General features: G+C 37.7%; 1 protein-coding gene across 6 annotated transcripts in view; it reads left to right on the plus strand.

Annotated features, from left to right (window-relative positions):
• Positions 1-21,965, plus strand: part of TTK (TTK protein kinase) — a 68,449-nt gene that overhangs the window by 39,300 nt on the left and 7,184 nt on the right. For 4 of the 6 annotated variants that reach the window (XM_017958046.3, XM_017958045.3, XM_017958044.3 and 1 more), the window contains exon 23: positions 981-2,457. The exons of 1 other annotated variant lie outside the window; for it this stretch is intronic. In XM_017958046.3, the coding sequence (XP_017813535.1) occupies positions 981-1,064 (84 nt within the window). In that variant the 3' untranslated portion in view covers positions 1,065-2,457. Of the gene's footprint in view, positions 1-980; positions 2,458-21,965 lie in introns of those variants that run through there. One more of the 6 variants, XM_003897838.5, reaches the window with a different exon arrangement.

The raw sequence follows: 21,965 nt of genomic DNA on the forward strand, positions 1-21,965 counted from the left end.
CTGTTTAGCCTCCAATGTCCATTTATATCTATACCATGATTTTTCAAGCACCTAGTTATTACTAGAACCCCATGAATCTTATTGACCAACTGGTTTAGCCAACAAGCAGTTCCTAATTATATATTTCAGTTACACAATTATCATAAAATTACGGGAACTTAAACTATCAATACTCGTAGCTCTTTAGATACGTATAAAGTCCATCTAAGTTGCCAAGAACTTGAGTACATTTCTGAAGGAATTTACTATACATTCACTATATTTGCATTTATATGATATGAGGTAACTGTTTTCTTAAATTTTCTCAAATGCTAATGGCTAAATCAATGGATTTAGTAATTAAAAGTGGACCGAATATGTTTTGTAATTGCTCTGTATTTTGTATCTCCATGTTTTAAATTTATACTAATATCTTGTTCAAAGCCTCTTATAGCTATAATTGGGGTAGATTAGTTACTTTTATCACTGAGGTTGTATGTTCCTTGAGGGCAAAGATGTCTGCCATCTTCATAAGTTAAATGTTAGCTGAGTCTTAAGTAATTTTTAAATACATGGATTTTAATATATATCTAATTATTATATTTATATAATAATTTGTAATGTCTTCTATTTATTAGTTAAAATACCATCTATATAAAGTTTCCTTATAAATACATTTTGTATAGGAATTTACCTAAGACTAGCTTTATTTAAGAAAAAGTAAAGAGATAAGACCTTGAAGTCTCATATGTATGTTTATTAGTAGCTCTGTTATATTTCTCTCATAGAAAGATTGAGTTACATCTCGTGATAGGTAATACTTAAGACCAAGCTTGGTGTTTAAAATTCTTTATTATCTCTATTAGCTTATAAAATAATTTCCCAACTGTAAGAGCAAGAGTGAAATAAATGTATTATATTTAGAATACATCAAAATACATCTAATGTGACAGTACATTGAACTAAAAAATTACCAAACAGATTTGTGTTTTTAATTTCAGACTTTATATGAACACTATAGTGGTGGTGAAAGTCATAATTCTTCATCATCCAAGACTTTCGGAAAAAAAAGGGAAAAAAAATGATTTGCGGTTACTCGTAAATTGTCACATACCACCTATAAAATATATTGGACTGTAATACTCTTGACTCCTTGTGGAAATCTACATTTGAAGACAACATCACTCTTAAGTGTTATCAGCAAAAAAAATTCAGTAGATTATCTTTAAAGGAAAACTGTAAAAATAGCAACCACTTATGGCACTGTATATATTGTAGACTTGTTTTCTCTGTTTTATGCTCCTGTGTAATCTATTTGACATCATTTCACTCTTGGAATAGTGGGTGGATAGCAAGTATATTCTAAAAAACTTTGTAAATAAAGTTTTGTGGCATAAAATGACACTAACATTTCAAAGTTGTAAGATTGTTTTCTTTAAGAAAATGTATTGTTGGCATGGCAGCAAAATTCTTAATTAGTAAAAAGTAGATTAGGGAAGATGTGAGACTAGACCTTAGTAAATGAACTTCGAAAAGCAAATCCTGAAGTGTTTGAATTCCAAAATAGACTTCCTAATTATTTCTGGCACTGATAACAACAGTCTATAATTTTAGGAAAGAACTTGGCTCTTTCAGATATTCTTCATAACATCTGCTGTTTTTGGTATTTAGAATATCATGCTGGATTCTGTGTTGTAAGCTGTATAGGGCATGCCCTCACTGTATGACTTGCTAGGTAATGGATAATTATAAATGTGGCCCCAGAGTCTCTTGACTGAATCTAATAGCTTAAAGTATCCTCACGTAGCATCCTTTTCTCAATTAAAAAAAAAAAGAATTTAAGAGACTTTATTTTTTATAGCAGTTTTAAGTTCATAGCAAAATTGAGCAGAATGTATAGAGAGTTCCCAGGTAATCCTTTCCCCACCCCACCCCCACACATGTGATTACCTCCCTTGCTATCAGCATCCACCATATCAGCATTCCGCACCACAGTAGTACATTTATCACAGTCTGTAAACCTACCTTAACATATTATCACCCAAAGTCCATAGTTTATATTGGGGTTCACTCTTGGTATTGTATATTCTTTGAGTTTTGACAAATATATAATGACATTTATCTACCATTGTAACATCATACAGAATAGTTTCACTGTCTTGAAAATCCTCTGTTCTTTGTCCCTTCATCCTTCCCTCTCCCCTAATGCCTGGGAACCACTGATCTTTTTACTGTCTCTATAGTTTTGCTTTTCCAGAATGTGACTGTCATATAAGTGGAATCATACAGTCTATAGCCTCTTCAGAGTGGCTTCTTTCACTTAGTAACATGTCTTTTTATGGCTTGCTAGCTTATATCTTTTTAGCACTGGTTAATATTCTATTGTCTGGATGTTCCACAGCTTATCTCTTTATCTGCTCAAAGATACCATGATTGCTTCCACATTTGGGGAATTGTGAATAAAGTTGCTATGTGAAAGTTTTTGTCTGGACCTAATTTTTTAGCTCTTTTGGCTAAATACTCCTTTGGGACCAAGGAGTTTGATGCTAAATTCTATGTTAAGAGTGTTTAGTTGTGTAAGAAAGCTCCAAACTGTCTTCCAAAGTGGCTGTACTGTTTTGCATTTTCACTAGCAGTGCTTGAGAGTTCCTGTGGCTCCATATCCTTTCCAGCATTTGATGTCTGTGTTTTGGATATGGGGCATTCTAATGGGTTGGTAGGGGTATCTCATTTTAATTTGCATCTCCCTAATGACATGATGTTGAGCATCTCTTTATATGCTCATTTGCTATCTGTATATCTTTTGCCCATTTTTAAATTGGTTTATTTTCTTATTAAGGTTTAAGAGTTTTATGTATTTTGAGTAACAGTCCTTTATCAGATGTCTTTTGCACATTATTTTCTCCCACTTGTGGCATTTCTTCTCATTCTCTTCTTTCCCAAATTTGTAACTGTGGTTATTAGTTTTCATGGTTCCTGGTTTTAAGTTAATGTAGTGTAATAGAGAAGTAGTAGGCTTAAACAAGAATTCTGCAAACCACACTCATAGAGAAAGCATGATAAAAATTCAACCTGGAAGTCAGGCATTTGTCTACATGTGTTCATTGAGAATACTGTTTATTTTTTTCTTTTTAAAATTATTTTGAAGTTTACTGTGTATGTAACAATTTTTTTTAATACTTGTCATGTTTAGAGTTAGAAATTATATTATGGGGAAAAGCATCATTTTGTCTATTGCTTCAGTGGGTTCTTGATGAAAGTGTCTTGTTTGTTACAATTACTAACCTATAGTCAGAATCAGTTAATGTTTTGAAAAAACATTTTTAGGAAAGTATTGGCTATTTTTTTGCCCTTTGAGCTTTCATATCAATTTTATCAGTTCATTAAATTCCACACACAACATAATCATGTTGTGATTATGTTGTGTGTGGAATATTATCTTTGTCTTTGTGCTAGTCATGTTACTTGGGGGAAAAAAAGCAAGCATATGAGGTTTCCTATAATGGCATCTTCCAAAGATGGATTTCCAAATGCGGAGAATATTTTTGCTAGCTTATACCAGATCCGAGAGGCTTACCTAGGGCTAGAGTATTCCAAATTCAAAGCTTGAGGTTCTCAGAACCACCCAGGTGATACAAAATCACGTTGAAATCCACTTAAAAAAAAAAGAAGAAAAGTTAAGCGCACACACACACACACACAAAAATCCACTTGGTTTATTTCTAGAGGACACTTGTCCAGGGAGGTCAGCCCTTCTGGTTCCAACTTAAAGCGAATGTCAGGTGTGTCTTTCCTTAGGAAGTTCCTGGATTTTGAGTCTTGTTTATCATACTCTACCAGGTTGTCAAACCTGTACCTCAGTTTCACAGATGTTTCTTTTAAAGACAAATGCTTAGTTGTGCTTAACCTCTCTGGGTTCTCGTCCTCATTAATATTTGGATTCCATAATTTCTCACTCATTTGAAAAACTAAAATTCATGCCAATTTATATTCCCACTATCAGAATTAAGAACTCATTGGTCTACAACATCTTTTATACTTAATATTGTCAGAATTTAAAGGTTTTTGCTATCATAGGTGTAAAATAATATTTTTGCAGTGTCTTTAATTTTTTGTTTAGTAATGAGGTTGGGCATTTTGTCATATGTTTATTGACCATTCTTTTTTTTTTTTTTTTGCTATCACTGAAAAGCCAGGTCCTTACTCTCTGGTATTCATGTGTTTCATGTCATATTTATTTTTGGATTACCTTTTTTTATTTCTTTATAAGTGTTCTTTGTATTACAATTACCTATAGTCAGAATCAGTTAATGTGTTGAAAAATACTTTTAGGAGAGTATCGGCTATTTTTGGCCCCTTAGGCATTCATGTCAATTTTATCACTTCATTAAATTCCATACACAAAAGAATCATGTTGAGGCCGGGCATGGTGGTGGCTCATGCTAGTAATCCCAACAGTTTGACAGGCTGAGGCAGGGAGATTCCTTGAGGCCAGGAGTTTGAGACCAGCATGGGCAACATAATCAGATCCATTCTTTGCAAAAAATAAAAATAAAAATAAATCAACTGGGTGTGGTGGTGCATATCTGTAGTCCTACCTACTTGGGAGTCTGAGGCAGGAGGATCAGTTGAGCCCAGGAGTTTGAGGCTGCAGTGAGCTATGATTATGCCACAGAACTTCAGCCTGGGTGACAGAATGAGCTCCTGCCTCCAGGAGGCAAATACAAAAACAATAAATAAAATAAAAAAATTTTAACAATCATACTGAGATTGTATTTATAGTTTCATAGTACATTTAGGTTATTTAGAGATAATTGCCATTTTATGATGAGTCTTCCTATCAATGAACATGATATATTTCTCAGTTTATTTAGGTCTTCTCTTATCTTTCAATAAACTTTATAATTTTTTTCATGCAGGTCTTTCACATCTTTTGTTGGCTTTCTTACAAAAGCTCTGTTGCTATTGTAAATAGTAGCTTTTAAAAATTACCTTTCTTAATTTTTTGTTCTTCCTTTATAGCACCATAATTTGTTTTTTAATTTTATTTTATTTTTGCAATTAACTTCATCAGGGAGTGTAATTGGTTTTTGTTACTGAACTTATAGCCAGCCACCTTGCTAAGATTTTTATTTTCCTAATTAACCTAAAGGTTCCAGGGTTTTCTATATAAATAGTCATCACATGTAGGGTCATCACATCAGAAATAGGGGGTCTCTATTTCTTTATTACTAAATCATGTTCCTTTTTCTTCTTTATTTTTTTTGAGTGAAATATTGAATGAAAATAGTGATAGTGCTAGTTGTTGATTTTAAAGGAGATTTTAGTATTTCACTATTCAATTGATTCTTGCTTGAGGTTTTTGGAATACACCTTTATTCATGTTAAGAAAGTGTCTTTCTATTTCTATTTTACTGAGAGGTTTTTTTCTAAGTAATAAAAGGTTATTATTTTTATCACTTAGTTTAATTAATCTATTGGGATGATAATATATTTTTCCCTCTTTTAAACTGTTAAGGTAGTGAATGGCATAGATTTTTCTAATGTCAGCTCTCTTGTGGAGTTCTCTCGGGAGTTCAAGTCCAACTTTTGTATTATCTTTTTAATATGCTGATGTACCAGCTAGCTCTTGCTATGTAAAGAACCACTTCAAAACTTAGTATTTTAAAACAACAGATATTTGTTATTTTTCAGGATTATCTGAGTCAGTTGCTTTTTACGTTGGAGCTGGTTCATCCTGGTTCTGCTGATCCAGGATGGCCTCACTCACATGAGTCGAACTTCAGCAGGAATAGCTGAGATGACTGGGATCATCAGGGTCTTGGTATAGATAGGGTTCTCTGGAAGCAGATTCTGGGATAGAATTTAAGGTGCAAGGTGTGTATTAGGAACTAATACCTGTGAAAGAAAAGGAGAAAAGGGATTGTTGCAGAGGGAGAAGTTGAACTGTGATGCAGGCTTCATGAAGCCTTGTCACACTTTGTAGGGAACTCTGGAGTGAACATTGCCCATCTGCGATGTCCACTGTCAGGCTGAAGTGGCCAGTCTTTATACACACACCTCTTTCACAAGACTGTGACCTCTGCTGCTGAGGTGGACCCTGAGGAACTGACAGCTGAAGACTGCTGACCACGTTTCCTTCAGCTGGACAACCAGACCTTCTTTGAAGGGAGATTGAGCAACAAATCTCCATGTCTACCACAGCCTTCTCTCCAGGAGGTTAGCCCTGACTCGTTGTTCCTATGGTGGCAGAAGGGTTTGCAGCATAAAGATAGGGCAAGCATAGTGTGCAAGTACATTCCAAACATCTACTAACCTTATATTTGCTAATGTCTCATTGGCCAAATCAAGTCAGATAGTCAATATCAGATTCAAAGCTTGGACAGACAGACTTCACCTCTTAATGGGAGAAGTGACAGTCATATTGTAAAGGAGTGTGCCTACATGGACAGGAAGAATTTGTAAGTATTTTTTTGCAATTGCTAAACTGGATTCATTTTGCTAATACTTTGTTGAGAATTTTTGCATCTCTATGAATGACACTGGCCCGTAATTTTGCTTTTACATACTAATTTTCAGACTAGTTTTATAGAAGGATTTGGGTAATATTTCTACAAAAAGTATTCTTTAGCAGAGTTTTGTAAAATTAGAATCATGTCTTCTTTGCAAGGTTGGTAAAACTTACCTGTAGAATTATTTAGGCTTAATTTTTTTCTTTTGGAAATATTTTTACTGTTGTTATGGATTCAGTTTCTTTAATAGCTATACAAAAATCAAGCCTTTAATTTCATTTTGAGTTGTTTTTGCTGTTTTATAGAAATTTCTCCATTTTGTCAAAATTTTTAAGTTATGTGGGCTAACATGTTCTCAAATTAACTTTTGTTTTTCTAGTGGGAAAAGAAGGGTGTTTATTTGCAGGCACCAAGCAAGGGGGCCCCTGACAGCACACATTTAAGTCCTGACCTCCCCGATGGTTGGCAGGTCAGGGTTTTGTTTTTGTTTTTTTTCATTTTTATTTTTTAATATTATACTTTTAAGTTCTAGGGTACATGTGCATAACATGCAGGTTTGTTACATATGTATATATGTGCCATGTTGGTTTGCTGCACCCATCAACTCGTCATTTACATTAGGTATATCTCCTAATGCTATCCCTCCCCCAGCCCTCCAATCCCTGACATGCCCCAGTGTGTGATGATCCCCACCCTGTGTCCAAGTGATCTCATTGTTCAATTCCCACCTATGAGTGAGAACATGTGATGTTTGGTTTTCTATCCTTGTGATAGTTTGCTGAGAATGATGGTTTCCAGCTTCATCCATGTCCCTGCAAAGGACATGAGCTCATCCTTTTTTATGGCTGCATAGTATTCCATGGTGCATATGTGCCACATTTTCTTAATCCAGTCTATCATTGATAGACATTTGGGTTGGTTCCAAGTCTTTGCTATTGTGAATAGTGCTGTAATAAACATATCTATGCATGTGTCTTTATAGTAGCATGATTTATAATCTTTTGGGTATATACCCAGTAATGGAATTGCTGGGTCAAATGGTATTTCTAGTTCTAGATCCTTGAGGAATCGCCAGTCTTCCACAGTGGTTGAACTCATTTACACTCCCATCAACAGTGTACAAGCGTTCCTAGTTCTCCACATCCTCTCCAGCATCTGTTGTTTCCTGACTTTTTAATGACTGCCATTCTAACTGACGTGAGATGGTATCTCATTGTGGTTTTGATTTGCATTTATCTGATGACCAGTGATGATGAGCATTTTTTCATGTGTCTGTTGGCTGCATAAATGTCGTCTTTTGAGAAATATCTGTTCATATCCTTTGCCCACTTTTTGATGGGGTTGTTTTTTTCTTGTAAATTTGTTTAAGTTCTTTGTAGGTTCAGGATATTAGCCCTTTGTCAGATGAGTAGATTGCAAAAATTTTCTCCCGTTCTGTAGGTTACCCGTTTACTCTGATGGTAGTTTCTTTTGCCATACAGAAGCTCTTCAGTTTAATTAGATCCCATTTGTCAATTTTGGCTTTTGTTGCCATTGCTTTTGGCGTTTTAGTCATGAAGTCCTTGCCCATGCCTACGTCCTGAATGGTATTGCTTAGGTTTTCTTCTAGGGTTTTTATGATTTTAAGTCTAACATTTAAGTCTTTAATCCATCTTGAATTAATGTTTGTATAAGGTGTAAGGAAGGGATCCAATTTCAGCTTTCCACATATGGCTAGTCAGTTTTCCCAGCACCATTTATTAAATAGGGAATCCTTTCCCATTTCTTGTATTTGTCAGGTTTGTTAAAGATCAGATGGCTGTAGATGAGTGGTATTATTTCTGAGGGCTCTGTTCTGTTCCATTGGTCTATATCTCTCTTTTGGTACCAGTACCATGCTGTTTTGGTTACTACTGTAGCCTTGTAGTATAGTTTGAAGTCAGGTAGCGTGATGCCTCCAGCTTTGTTCTTTTTGCTTAGGATTGTCTTGACAATGCAGGCTCTTTTTTGGTTCCATATGAACTTTAAAATAGTTTTATCCAATTCTGTGAAGAAAGTCATTGGTAGCTTGATGGGGATGGTATTGAATCTATAAATTACCTTCGGCAGTATGTCGATTTTCATGATATTGATTCTTCCTATCCATGAGCATGGAATGCTCTTCTGTTTGTTTGTGTCCTCTTTTATTTCACTGAGCAGTGGTTTGTAGTTCTCCTTGAAGAAGTCCTTCATATCACTTGTAAGTTGGATTCCTGGGTATTTTATTCTCTTTGTAGCAATTGTGAATGGGAGTTCACTCATGATTTGGCTCTCTGTTTGTCTGTTAATGGTGTATAAGAATGCTTGTGGTTTTTGCACATTGATTTTGTATCCTGAGACTTTGCTGAAGTTGCTTATCAGCTTATGGAGGTTTTGGGCTGAGAAGATGGGGTTTTCTAAATATGCAATCATGTCATCTGCAAACAGGGACAATTTGACTTCCTCATTTCCTAATTGAATACCCTTGATGTCTTTCTCTTGCCCGATTCCCCTAGCCAGAACTTCCAACACTATGTTGAATAGGAGTGGTGAGAGAGGGCATCCTTGTCTTGTGCCAGTTTTCAAAGGGGATGCTTCCAGTTTTTTCCCATTCAGTATGATACTGACTATGGGTTTGTCATAAATAGCTCTTATTATTTTGAGATACGTTCCATCGATACCTAGTTTATTGAGAGTTTTTAGCATGAAGGGCTGTTGAATTTTGTTGAAGGCCTTTTCTGCATCTATTGTGATAATCATGTGGTTTCTGTCATTGGTTCTGTTTATGTGATGGATTACGTTTACTGATTTGCATATGTTGAATCAGCCTTGCATCCCAGGGATGAAGCCAACTTGATCATGTTGGATAAGCTTTTTGATGTGTTGCTGGATTTAGATTGACAGTATTTTATTGAGGATTTTCACATTGATGTTCATCAGGGATATTGTTCTAAAATTCTCTTTTTATGTTGTGTCTCTGCCACGCTTTGGTATCAGGATGAGGTTAGCCTCATAAAATGAGTTAGGGAGGATTCCTTTTTTTCTATTGTTTGGAATGGTTTCAGAAGGAATGGTACCAGCTCCTATTTGTACCTCTGGTAAAATTCGGCTGTGAATCCGTCTGATCCTAGACTTTTTTTGGTGGGCAGGCTATTAATTATTGCCTCAATTTCAGAGCCTGTTATTGGTCTATTCAGATATTCAACTTCTTCCTGGTTTATTCTTAGGAGGGTATATGTGTCCAGGAATTTATCCATTTCTTCTAGATTGTCTAGTTTATTTGCATAGAGGTGTTTATAGTATTTTCCAATGGTAGTTTGTATTTCTTTGGGATTGGTGGTGATATCCCCTTTATCGTTTTTTATTGCATCTATTTGATTCTTCTCTCTTTTCTTCTTTATTAGTCTTGCTAGCGGTCTATCTATTTTGTTGATCTTTTCAAAAAACCAGCTCCTGGATTCATTGATTTTTTGAAGGTTTTTTTGTGCCTCTATCTTCTTCAGTTCTCCTCTGATCTTAGTTATTTCTTGCCTTCTGTTAGCTTTTGAATTTGTTTGCTGTTGCTTCTCTGGTTCTTTTAATTGTGATGTTAGAGTGTCAATTTTAGATCTTTTGTGCTTTCTCTTGTGGGCATTTAGTGCTGTAAATTTCCCTCTACACACTGCTTTAAATGTGTTCCAGAGATTCTGGTACGTTGTGTCTTTGTTCTTATTGGTTTCAAAGAACATCTTTATTTCTGCCTTAATTTCATTATGTACCCAGTAGTCATTCAGGAGCAAGTTGTTCAGTTTCCATGTAGTTGTGTGGTTTTGAATGAGTTTCTTAATCCTGAATTCTAATTTTATTGCACTGTTGTCTGAGAGACAGTTTGTTATGAATTCTTTTACATTTGCTGTGGAGTGCTTTACTTCCAATTATGAGGTCAATTTTAGAATAAGTGTGATGTGGTGCTGAGAAGAATGTATATTCTGTTGATTTGGGGTGGAGAGTTCTGTAAATGTCTATTAGGTCCACTTGGTGCAGAGCTGAGTTCAAGTCCTGGATATCCTTGCTAACCTTCTGTGTCATTGATCTGTCTAATATTGACAGTGGGGTGTTAAAGTCTCCCCTTATTATTGTGTGGGAGTCTAAGTCTCTTTGTAGGTCTCTAAGGACTTGCTTTATGAATCTAGGTGCTCCTGTTTTGGGTGCATATATATTTAGGATAGTTAGCTCTTATTGTTGAATTGATTCCTTTACCATTATGTAATGGCCTTCTTTGTCTCTCTTGATCTTTGTTGGTTTAAAGTCTGTTTTATCAGAGACTAGGATTGCAACCCCTGCTTTTTTTTGCTTTCCATTTGCTTGGTAGATCTTCCTCTATCCCTTTATTTTGAGCCTGTGTGTCTCTGCATGTGAGATGGGTCTCCTGAATACAGCACATTGATGACAATCCCATTTGCTAGTCTGTGTCTTTTAATTGGGGCATTTAGCCCATTTACTTTTAAGGTTAATATTGTTATGTGTGAATTTGAATTTGATCCTGTCTTTATGATGTTAGCTGGTTATTTTTCCCATTAATTGATGCAGTTTCTTCATAGCATCAATGGTCTTTACAATTTGGCATGTTTTTGCCGTGGCTGGTACCAGTTGTTCCTTTCCATGTTTAGTGCTTCCTTCAGGAGATCTTGTAAGGCAGGCTTGGTGGTGACAAAATCTCTCAGCATTTCCTTGTCTGTAAAGGATTTTATTTCTCCTTCACTTATGAAGCTTAGTTTGGCTGGATATGAAATTCTGGGTTGAAAATTATTTTCTTTAAGAATGCTGAATATTGGCCCCCACTCTCTTCTGGCTTGTAAGGTTTCTGCCAAGAGATCTGCTGTTAGTCTGATGGGCTTCCCTTTGTGGGTAACCCGACTTTTCTCTCTGGCTCCCCCTAATGTTTTTTCCTTCATTTCAACCTTGGTGAATCTGACAATTATGTGTCTTGGGGTTGCTCTTCTCGAGGAGTATCTTTGTGGTGTTCCCTGTATTTCCTGAATTTGAATGTTGGCCTGCCTTGCTAGGTTGGGGAAGTTCTCCTGGATAATATTCTGAAGAGTGTTTCCTAACTTGGTACCATTCTCCTCGTCATTTTCAGGTACACCAATCAAATGTAGATTTGGTCTTTTCATAGTCCCATATTTCTTGGAGGCTTTGTTTGTTTCTTTTTACTCTTTTTTCTCTAAACTTGTCTTCTTGCTTTATTTCATTAATTTGATCTTCAGTCACTGATATCCTTTCTTCCACTTGATTGAATCGCCTATTGAAGCTTGTGCATGTGTCACGAATTTCTCATGCCATGGTTTTCAGCTCTATCAGGTCATTTAAGGTCTTCTCTCCACTGTTGATTCTAGTTAGCCATTGATCTAACCTTTTTTCAAGGTTTTTAGCTTCCTTGCTATGGGTTCAAACATGCTCCTTTAGCTTGGAGAAGTGTTATTACCAACCTTCTGAAGCCTACTTCTGTCAACTCGTCAGAGTCATTCTCCATCCAGCATTGTTCTGTTGCTGGCAAGGAGCTGCAATCCTTTGGAGGAGAAGAAGCACTCTGGTTTTTAGAATTTTCAGCTTTTCTGCTCTGATTTCTCTCCATCTTTGTGGTTTTATCTACCTTTGGTATTTAATGTTGGTGACCTACCGATGGGGTTTTGGTGTGGATGTCCTTTTTGTTGATGCTATCCCTTTCTGTTTGTTAGTTTTCCTTCTAACAGTGAGGTCCCTCAGCTGCAAGTCTGTTGGAGTTTGCTGAAGGTCCACTCCAGACCCTCTTTGCCTGGGTTTCACCAGCAGAGGCTGCAGAGCAGCAAATATTGCTGCCTGATCCTTCCTCTGGAAGCTTCGTCCCAGAGGGGCACCTGCCTGTATGTCTGTCAGCCCCTACTGGAAGGTGTCTCCCAGTTAGGCTACACTGGGGTCAGGGACCCACTCGAGGAGGCAGCCTATCAGTTTTCAGAGCTCAGTCGCCATGCTGGGAGAACCACTGCTCTCTTCAGAGCTGTCAGACAGGGATGTTTAAGTCTGCAGAAGTTTCTACTGCCTTTTGTTCAGCTATGCCCTGCCCACAGAGGTCAAATCTGTAGAGGCAGTAGGCCTATTTGAGCTGCAGTGGGCTCCACCCATTTCGAGCTTCCCAGTCACTTTGTTTACCTACTCAAGCCTCAGGAATGGTGGATGCCTCTCCCCCCCCCGCCAGGCTTCTGCCTCACTGGTCAATCTCAGACTGCTATGCTAATGGTGAACAAGTCTCTGTGGGCATGGGACCTGGCAAGTTAGGTACAGGAGAGAATCGCCTGGTCTGCCAGTTGCTAAGACCTTGGGAAAAGCACAGTGTTTGGGCAAGAGTGTCCCATTTTTCCAAGTTCAGTCTGTCACGGCTTCCTTTGGCTAGGAAAGGGAAATCCCCTGACCCTTTGCACTTCCTGGGTGAGGCGGTGCCTCGCCCTTCTTCAGCTCATTCTCCATGGGCTACACCCACTGTCCAACCAGTCCCAATGAGATGAACCAGGTACCTCAGTTGGAAATGCTGAAATCACCCATCTTCTGCATCGATCACACTGGGAGCTGCAGACCGGAGCTGTTCCTGTTCGGCCATCTTGGAATGGAAATTCAAATTAACTTTTTAACCTCTCTGCTATATATAGTTATTTCCCCTCTTTTTCTTTCCTTTTCCTTTCCCTTCTTTCCCTCCTTCCTTCCTTCCCTTCCCTCCCCCCCTCCCTCCCTCCCTCCCTCCCTTCCTTCCTTCCGGATTATTTTCTTCCTTCCTTTGGGATTATTTTGTTATTTTTCCTAGCCTCTTAATTTGGATGCTTAGCTAATTAATTTTCAGCCTTTTTTCCTTTCTAAAATAAGCTGTCAAAATTATACATTTCTCTTTAAATACAATTTTCTCTGCAGCACATATAAATAATATTTGTCATGCTATAAATTTGTTTCTACCCTCATATATTTTATTTCTACTAATCCACTTTTCTCTTTCCTTTGTTCTTTGCTTGCCTTTTGTTTTTTGTTTGTTTAGTCTTTTGTTTGTTTTCCTATTCCATATTTTCACCTCTACTGGTTTGGAAGGTTCAGAGGCTATTTGTTTTTAGTGATTAATCTTAAAACTTACCATGCTTATAACCTAACAAAGACCTAAACAGCTAACTTAGCCTCCCTACCAAACAATACAAAGACTTTGATTAATGTATCTTAACTGTATTAGTGCAACTCACATGATATTAGTGTTTTAGTTTTATCTTATTGTAATCCCACAGATTATTATCATTTTGCACATACAATATTTATTTAATTCACATAAACATTTCCATTTTATATACTCCTTGTATCTCAGTCTATTCTTTTGGGACCATTTCCTCTCTTTTTAAGTACTCTCTTTAGAAATTTGTTTAGCAATAATCTGTTGATAGTAAATTACCCCTTTTTGTTTAAATTCATCCTTGTGTTTGGAAAGATTCTTTTCTGCAGGTTCTCAATATCAAGCTGACAGTGATTTTCTCTTTGCACTTTAAGGATATTATTGCACGGACTTCTGGTTTCCATTATTGCGATTCGGATGTCATCTATTCATCTGGTTATTATTTCCATGTAGGTGATCTTTTTTTCTCTGGCTACTTTTTGAAAAGACTTTATTTTTTTAGAGCAGTTTGAGTTCAAAGAAAATTTGAGAGGAAGTTGTGGCAATAACTCATATATTCCCTGCCTGCACATATATAGCCTCTCCCTTTATCAACATCCCTCGCCAGAGTGGTACATTTGTTGTTGCAATTGATGAAGCCATATTGACATGTCATAATCACCCAAAGTTTATAGTTGACATTAGAGTTCTTGGTATTGTCCGTTCTATGGGTTTGGACAAATGTATAACGATATGTATCAACCATTATAGTATCACACAAAGTAGTTTCACTGCCCTAAAAATTCCCTCTACTCTGCCTATTCAACCCTCTCTCCAATTTATGGCAACCGCTGATTCTTTTTCTGTCTCTCCATAGTTTTGTCTTTTTTGGAATGTCATATAGTTGGAACCATACAGTGTGTAGCCTTTTCAGGTTGGCTTCTTTCAGTTAGTATTACACATTTACATTTCTTCCATGTCTTTTTATGGCTCATTTCTTTTTAGCACTGAATAATATTCCATTGTCTGGATAGTTAATTAATCCATTCACCTGCTGAAGTATATCTTGGTTACTTCCAAGTTTTGGCAATTCTGGATAAGTTGCTATAAAAGTTCATGTGAAGATGTTTATGTAGACATAAGCTTTTAGCTCCCTTTTGTTGAAAAAGGAGCATGATTGCTGGATCATATGGTTAGAGTTTGTTTAGTTTTCTAAGCAACCACCTGGCTGATTTTTAGATCTTCTGTTTAATCTTCTGTGATCTGAAGTTTCACTGCAATATGGCTAATCACTGATTTTCAGATTTTTAATCCTATTTGTAATATATTTTGTTTTCAAGTCTATGGAGTCACATATCTTCCTGATTCTGAAAAGTTCTCAGCCATTATCTCTTTGAACTTTTTTACTTTGAGAAATTCCATTTGATTATTTTAAAAATCTGTTTGTTCTTCCTTTATGCTTTCTGGCTTGTTTCTCTAATGTGTGATTCCACTATTTATTTCTTTCACAATTTCCTGTTGAACAATTTAAAATCCTGTATGTGACAATTTCAGTATTTTGGAAGTTTTTGAGTTGAAATCTGTTATTTTGTTTTTTCTTGTAACTCTGGCTCATAGTTTCTTATCATCGTAGGTTTGATGATTTACTAGGAGAATACACAGGATTCAGAATATAGTTATGATTTATTATAGTGAAAGGATACAAAGCAAAATTAGCAAAGGGGAAGGGTGCATGGGGCAAAGTCTGCAGGATACGAGGCACAAACTTCAAAGAGTCCTCTCCCAGTTCACACAGGATGTGCTTAATTCCCCCAGCAATAAGTTGTGACAATACCTGTGAAATGTTGTCTACAAGGGGGCTCATTAGAGACTTAGCATTCTGGATTTGTTTATTGGGAACCAATCATGCAGGTACCATTTACCTAGCATGTACCAAAATTCCAGACTTCCAGAAGGGATGCAGGTGTTCAGCATAAATCATATTGTTTAGGAACAGTGGGCCACTCAGCATTCAGATAATTACAGGAAGCTTCCTGAAACTGTAAGTTTCCAGACACAAGCCAAGGGCCAACCTTGCAAGCAGGTCTTTTTTCGTGATGGCAGTCTCAGGCCTACTGTGTTAAATCTTCTCTATACACTTACTTTCTAGTGAATTCGTTGATCTTTGTGATCTCCTATTTGCTTGCTCTCAATTATTGGAAATCCCAGAGGGAGCTAGGATTTGCTATTAACTGAAGCCAGTATCAGTATCAATCCAGTTTATTTACGTTTTGCCATGGTAACCAAAAATCTCAAATATTATTAGTAACTTTAGACAATTTCTTATTAATGTCTACAGAAGAGCTGAACACTGTGCCATGCTGCCATCGCTTTTGTGCTAGGCTTCTAGTACCCCATCGCCAGTTGGTATGGCGGACGGAAAGAGAAGGCACAACAAATCAAGCACTGCCTCTTCAAATTATCACTTGAAAGTGACACCCTGCATGTCTGCCCATGATTTACTGGCCAAAGTGATTACATGGCTTCATGCAATGATCATTTGTCTAGAAAGAGAACAGCTAAAAATATTTGATGAAGAGCACAAATTAATATTCATAAATAGTCTTTCTTACTATGCTTCAATCAGGGGTTCCTAACCTATGATTTGTTGTTTCCTGGGGCTGTTAGATATTAAGATATGGACTATAGAAATATTGAAATATTCTGTTTTTCTTGCCATATCATTTCGGGGGATTTTTATTTGATGCTACTTTCCCAAAGTAGTTACAAATAACTTTGCATTGCTCTCCATGATTCTCCCACCATCCTCTTCTTTTCTTCCTCTCTTCTCTTTCCTCCACTTTCAACCTCAGAAAGTGTATTTTGTTGTAAGAGGAAAATGTATTACTAATTACTTTGTTATTAAATAGTTAAAATAATAAGTAAAATTTGTTGTGTTAAAATGTTTGTAAGATTGCATGAAACATATTATATACCATGATATTAGAAATATCCTAAACTAGCACATTTGAGAGAATAAGGTCAGAAAGGTCCCTGTACACACAGGTGAGGAAGGAAGAGGTGACTGTGGACAGCTGTTTAAATTTTTGTTACAACAAGAGTGAGTGTCAAGGACACAGTTGGCATTCGACCAAGTGGAGCAGTGGATTAGCTCAAACTCTACTGGCCCTAGTTACAAAGTCTCCATTTAGTTTAAGAATATAATAAAGAAAAAAGCCTATGCAAGTGATGAAAAGAATAATTAGTCACAGAGCAACAAGTGGACCAGCTAGCTATCTCTATTCTGGTGGGAATTTGGTGGTGGAAGTGAGGATGGTGGAGGTGGAGATGGTGGTGGTGGAGGTGGGGATGGTAGTGGTACAGGTGGTGGTGGAGGAGGGGGTGTTGATGGTGGAGATGGAAACGGTGGTATAGGTGGTAGTGGAGGAGGAGGGCGTGTTGGTGGTAGAGGTGGATATGGTGGTGGTACAGGTAGTGGTGGAGGAGGAGAGGTGTTGATGGTGGAGGTGGAGATGGTGGTGGTGGTGGTGGAGGAAGGGTGTTGGTGTTGGTGGAGATGGTGGTTGTGGAGGTGATAGTGGAGGTAGAGATGGTGGTAGTAGAGGTGGCAGTGGAGGAGGGAGTGGTGATGGAGGTGGAGGTGGTGGTGGTGGAGAGAGGAGTGGGATTGTTGAAAAGAGATTTCAAAAAGTAAGTGTTTATAGAAGGGCTACAGTTGTATATCAGATTGACACACTGTGACTGCATATTGGGAAAATCTTGAGCATGCTGCCTGTTTCTCTTCCCTTTGGTAAGACTCTAACCAGCCCAGATGAACCTAGTGAATTGTCTCCTCCGTCTTGGATAAATGGAAAGTAACCATAGATGGAGGCTTTGGTTGTGAATCTCTTGTTAATGGATTTTTTAAAGTGCTAGTATAAAAGGAAAACAGTTTATTTTACTCTACTGGAAAAGTATAGTAGAAATAAGCATTAATAACTTTTAATCCCATAATTGTGAGTTGATAGCTTAACATTTGGCATATTTATACAATTGAGATAATGTATTTACAATTTTATATTCTTATTTTCCACCTAACTTTCTCATACGTATTTTCCTTCATAAATATCATTTTGATAGCTATGAAATATTCTATCATAAGAATGCACCGGCATATTTCTCAGTTTTTCTTTTTTGTGTAAAATAATTTAGAAAAAGTTTCAACTTTTAAAAGTTGTTACCTTTTACCATTTTTGGAGAATGGAAGTTAATGTTTATCCTAAAACATAAGTAATAACATAAATCCACAAATAAAAACCATGACACCATAATAGATTTTTAAAAACTTACTGCATTTTGATATTAGCTTTGGAAATTGAGATTTGGTTTTACTTTAAGTCATCCTTTAAAGTCATCCCTTGTGTGTGGTGGGCAGCCCAATACCATTGTCAGTAAATGTAATTAAATGATATTTTAAAGATGAGAAAAAGGCTATCCAACCAGAAAATCCTGTTGGTTTCATTTTCAAGTGATATCCAGAATTCTATCAGTTCTCACCACCTCCATCCCTACCAGTTTGAATTATTGCAGTAACTTCCTAACTCCTTCACGCTTCTACTCTTGTTCTTCTGGACTCAACTCTTCCCAGGACACCCAGAGGGAACTGTTCAAACATGAATCAGATCATGTTTCTCCTTTGCTCAATACGCTCCAACTGAGTCTCCTCTAATATAGAGTAAGTGCCCAAGTTTGTATAGGATAGGTCTCCCCTGCTCTAAGAAGCTGTATGAACATGTCAGGCACATTCCTACCTTACGTGCCTTGCGCTTGCTGTTCCGTCTTCCTAAAATTCCTTTTCCCTAATAGTCTCTAGGTTTGTTCCCTCACCTCCTTGTGTGTATCAAATGTCATTTTCTTAGTGAGGCCTTCTTTAAATAGCACACTTAATATAATTTCCCTACTCCCTATACTTCATAACCCCCTTCCTTGCATTACTACTTTTTATAATATCCTTCTAACATTCTCTATACATGAATTATTTAATTTATTTTTTGTCTTCCCTCATTGTAATGCCAGTTCCCAGAATGGCAACTTATTTATTTATTTATTGTAGAGAAGGGGATCTTACTATGTTGCCCAAGGTGATCTTGAACTTCTGGCCTCAAGTGATCCTCCCACTTGGGCCTCCTAAAGTACTTGAGAGCATTGCAGGCATGAGCCACGGTGCCCAGCTTGCAGATTTTGTATTGGTTTTGTTCAGTTCTATATTCTCAGTGACTAATGAAGGGAATGCAACTTTGTTCAGTTGTGACGGCTATAGTCCAGATTGTCCTGACTATGTGACTAAAAACTCTGGTCTTGCTCATACCATAATAGGGCACATTTGTGGAAGTGTTAACAAGACACCAAGGGGCATTATTAGCCTCATTAGCAAATCATGGGTAGCTCAGCAGCTCTGATGAAAGCCACTGTAGGGTGGGATCCAAGAACAGACATGCCTTTATGGGTACCACCCTTTCTGAGTGACCTAGTTTGTAACACTCGGATCTGAGGGAAATCCCTGGCTCCTCTCTCTGGTGGGGACTTGCCAAGGGCTCTTTGTAATAAGCAGATATTCTCTCCACCCCAACCTAGGGTTCCCTTAGGCAATCTTAGACTTGCTCAAGTTCTTCATAGGGTTGGAAAAAGCCCCCTTGTAAGGGTCAGAGGTACTGAGAGTGCTACCCATCACAGAAGTCTGGAATCCCATCCAGTGGCCTAGTGAGTCAGAGTTCACAGGTTCCAGCCCCCATGGTAGGTGTGGAGTGGCAGTGACAACAGCTGCGGTTTAGATCCTAAGCAGGAATTTCTGGTTTGGGTTGAGTCTGTGTAAATGACTGATTTGAAACCATGCTATAAGGCTCAGACTGTGACAGGCATGCTAAGTGGGTCAGGTCAGTGTGGAGGACAGTGTCAATCACAAGTTGCCCAATCTACCCTGTCAGTGCCCAGAACACACTCTTTGCACTCTTGCCAATCTCTCCTATCATTTTGTCCTCACTAGCTGTTTCCTTGTTGCTTAATTTTCTGTGACCAGGAGCAATGTATAACAAGGTGGAAAGGATGTAATTCAAGCAGCAATTCATTATGATAAAGATAGAATTTTTCATCTTTTATAATTAAGATGGCTGTGCATCCAGCCTTCTCCCTTTTTTCTTGCCATTTTAATCCACAGATTTGGATTCTAAAACTGTTGTCTTCCTTTTTCCGTACTTCTCCTACACCCATTCCAACTGCCCACCAGTTTCTTTCAATGATTCCTTCCTATTCCTTCACTTCCATTTTTCAAGCCACCATCCTGTCCTGGCACACAGCCATCCCACCTCACTCTTTGTGGTGGTCTTCAATCCATCATATACAACTCTAGCTCTCACGATGTGATCCCTGGGCCAGCAGTATCAGCATCACTTGGGACCTTGCTACAAGTGCAGACTCTCAGCCTTCTTCCCAGACCTCCTGAATCCAAGCAATTTGGATTTTAACAAGCCCTCTGAGGAGGAGCCTCTTAACCACTGTGGAATATTATAAGCAAATTCATCTGCTAAAAAATCTTTCTTTTTCTTTTTCTTTTCTTTTTTTTTTTTTTTTTTTTTTTTTTTTTTTGAGAGAGAGTCTCCCTGTGTCACTCGGGCTAGAGTGGCACGATCATTGCTCACTGTAGCCTCAGACTCTTGGGCTCAAGCGATCTTCCCGCATCCCTCCTGATTAGCTGGGACTACAGGTGCATGCCATCGTGCCTGACTAATTTTTAATTTTTTTTGTAGAGATAAGGATTCGCTTTGTTGCTCAGACTGGTATTGAACTGCTGGGCTCAAGCAATCCTCCCGTCTCGCTTCCCAAAGCGCTGGGATTACAGGCATGAGCCACCACACCTGGCTCAGAAATCTTGAAGGGCTCCCCATTCTCTACAGGATTAAGTTCAAACATAATCCTGGACCTGGCTGGAATTTTCAAGGCCCCCCTAAACTGTATTAGCTTTTGTTCTTCTGCATTTCCTTTGCTCCAGTCAGAGTCCTTGTTCTCTAATGTTCCTGCCCTCCCATGGCACCTCCTCCCATGCTCTTCATACTTACTCATACCCTATACATCTGCAGCAGCATAAGCCAAGCCTTATTTCCAAGCCCAGCCTGGAACTTTCTTCTTCCTCTGAACTTATTGTTGTCTTATGCATTTATATGGTCTAATGCATCATTTGGCACCTATTCACTTTACCTTGCAATGAAAATCATTATTTTATGTCTGTGGATCTAGATTCCCCATAGGAATAGGGTGTCTAACAGATATTCTTCCCTTTTGTTTGTTTCTTTTAATCAAAATGTCACCATTTTAAAAAAATCAACGTTTGAGCATTTACTGTTTACAAACATGTTTCCCAAACATGCCTGGTGATAGGAATACTTGGGTACTTGATCAAACCATGGATTCTCAGAGCCCTCCACTGATGAATCCAATTTAGAAGGCCTACGGTACGGCTTTGGGAATCTATATTTTCCACAAACGCACCAGGTATTCTTATTATAGGGCCAGTTTTGGAAACACTGATATAGGCTATAAGGAAATAATCAGGCATTGTGAGTGTAATACAAAGAGATTTAATGTTATAAAACATCAAAAAGCATATAATCTTTATGGAGAATCTAGAATGAAAATCGTTTTTATCCTGTCTGACTCTGTGAGCTGGGAGATTTTGATATTCATGAATCACTAAGAACCAGGGAATTTTCTCCTTGAATCCTACATTGCAGAATTCCCTAAGAGGGCAGTCTTGTTTTTAAAATGGTATCATTCAGACCAACCAGTGTCATTTTGTAAAGAAACTGAGCCCAGAAAGTTTAACAATTTGACCAAGAATAGATTACTGTTTATTGTCAGAGATGAGTATAAATCTGACTCAACATTCTATGCCTCTTAAAATATATATATATATAGGCCGGGCACGGTGGCTCACGCCTATAATCCCAGCACTTTGGGAGGCCAAGGCAGGCAGATCATGAGGTCAGGACATTGAGACCATCCTTGCTAATATGGTGAAACCTCATCTCTACTAAAAATACAAAAAATTAGCCGGGCATGGTGGCACGTGCCTATAGTTCCAGCCACTCGGGAGGCTGAGGCAGGAGAATCTCTTGAACCCGGGAGGTAGAGGTTGCAGTGAGCCGAGATTGCACCATTGCACTCCAGCCTGGGCGACAGGGCGAGACTCCATCTCAAAACAAAAAAAAAAAATGTATATATGTGTATGTGTATATATTTTATATATATAGCTTTTAAAAACAAGTATACTACTTTTTAAAAAGTCATGTCTTATGAATATTTTATGT

The sequence above is a fragment of the Papio anubis genome, chromosome 6, assembly GCF_008728515.1.
Source record: "Papio anubis isolate 15944 chromosome 6, Panubis1.0, whole genome shotgun sequence".
NCBI lineage: Eukaryota > Metazoa > Chordata > Mammalia > Primates > Cercopithecidae > Papio > Papio anubis.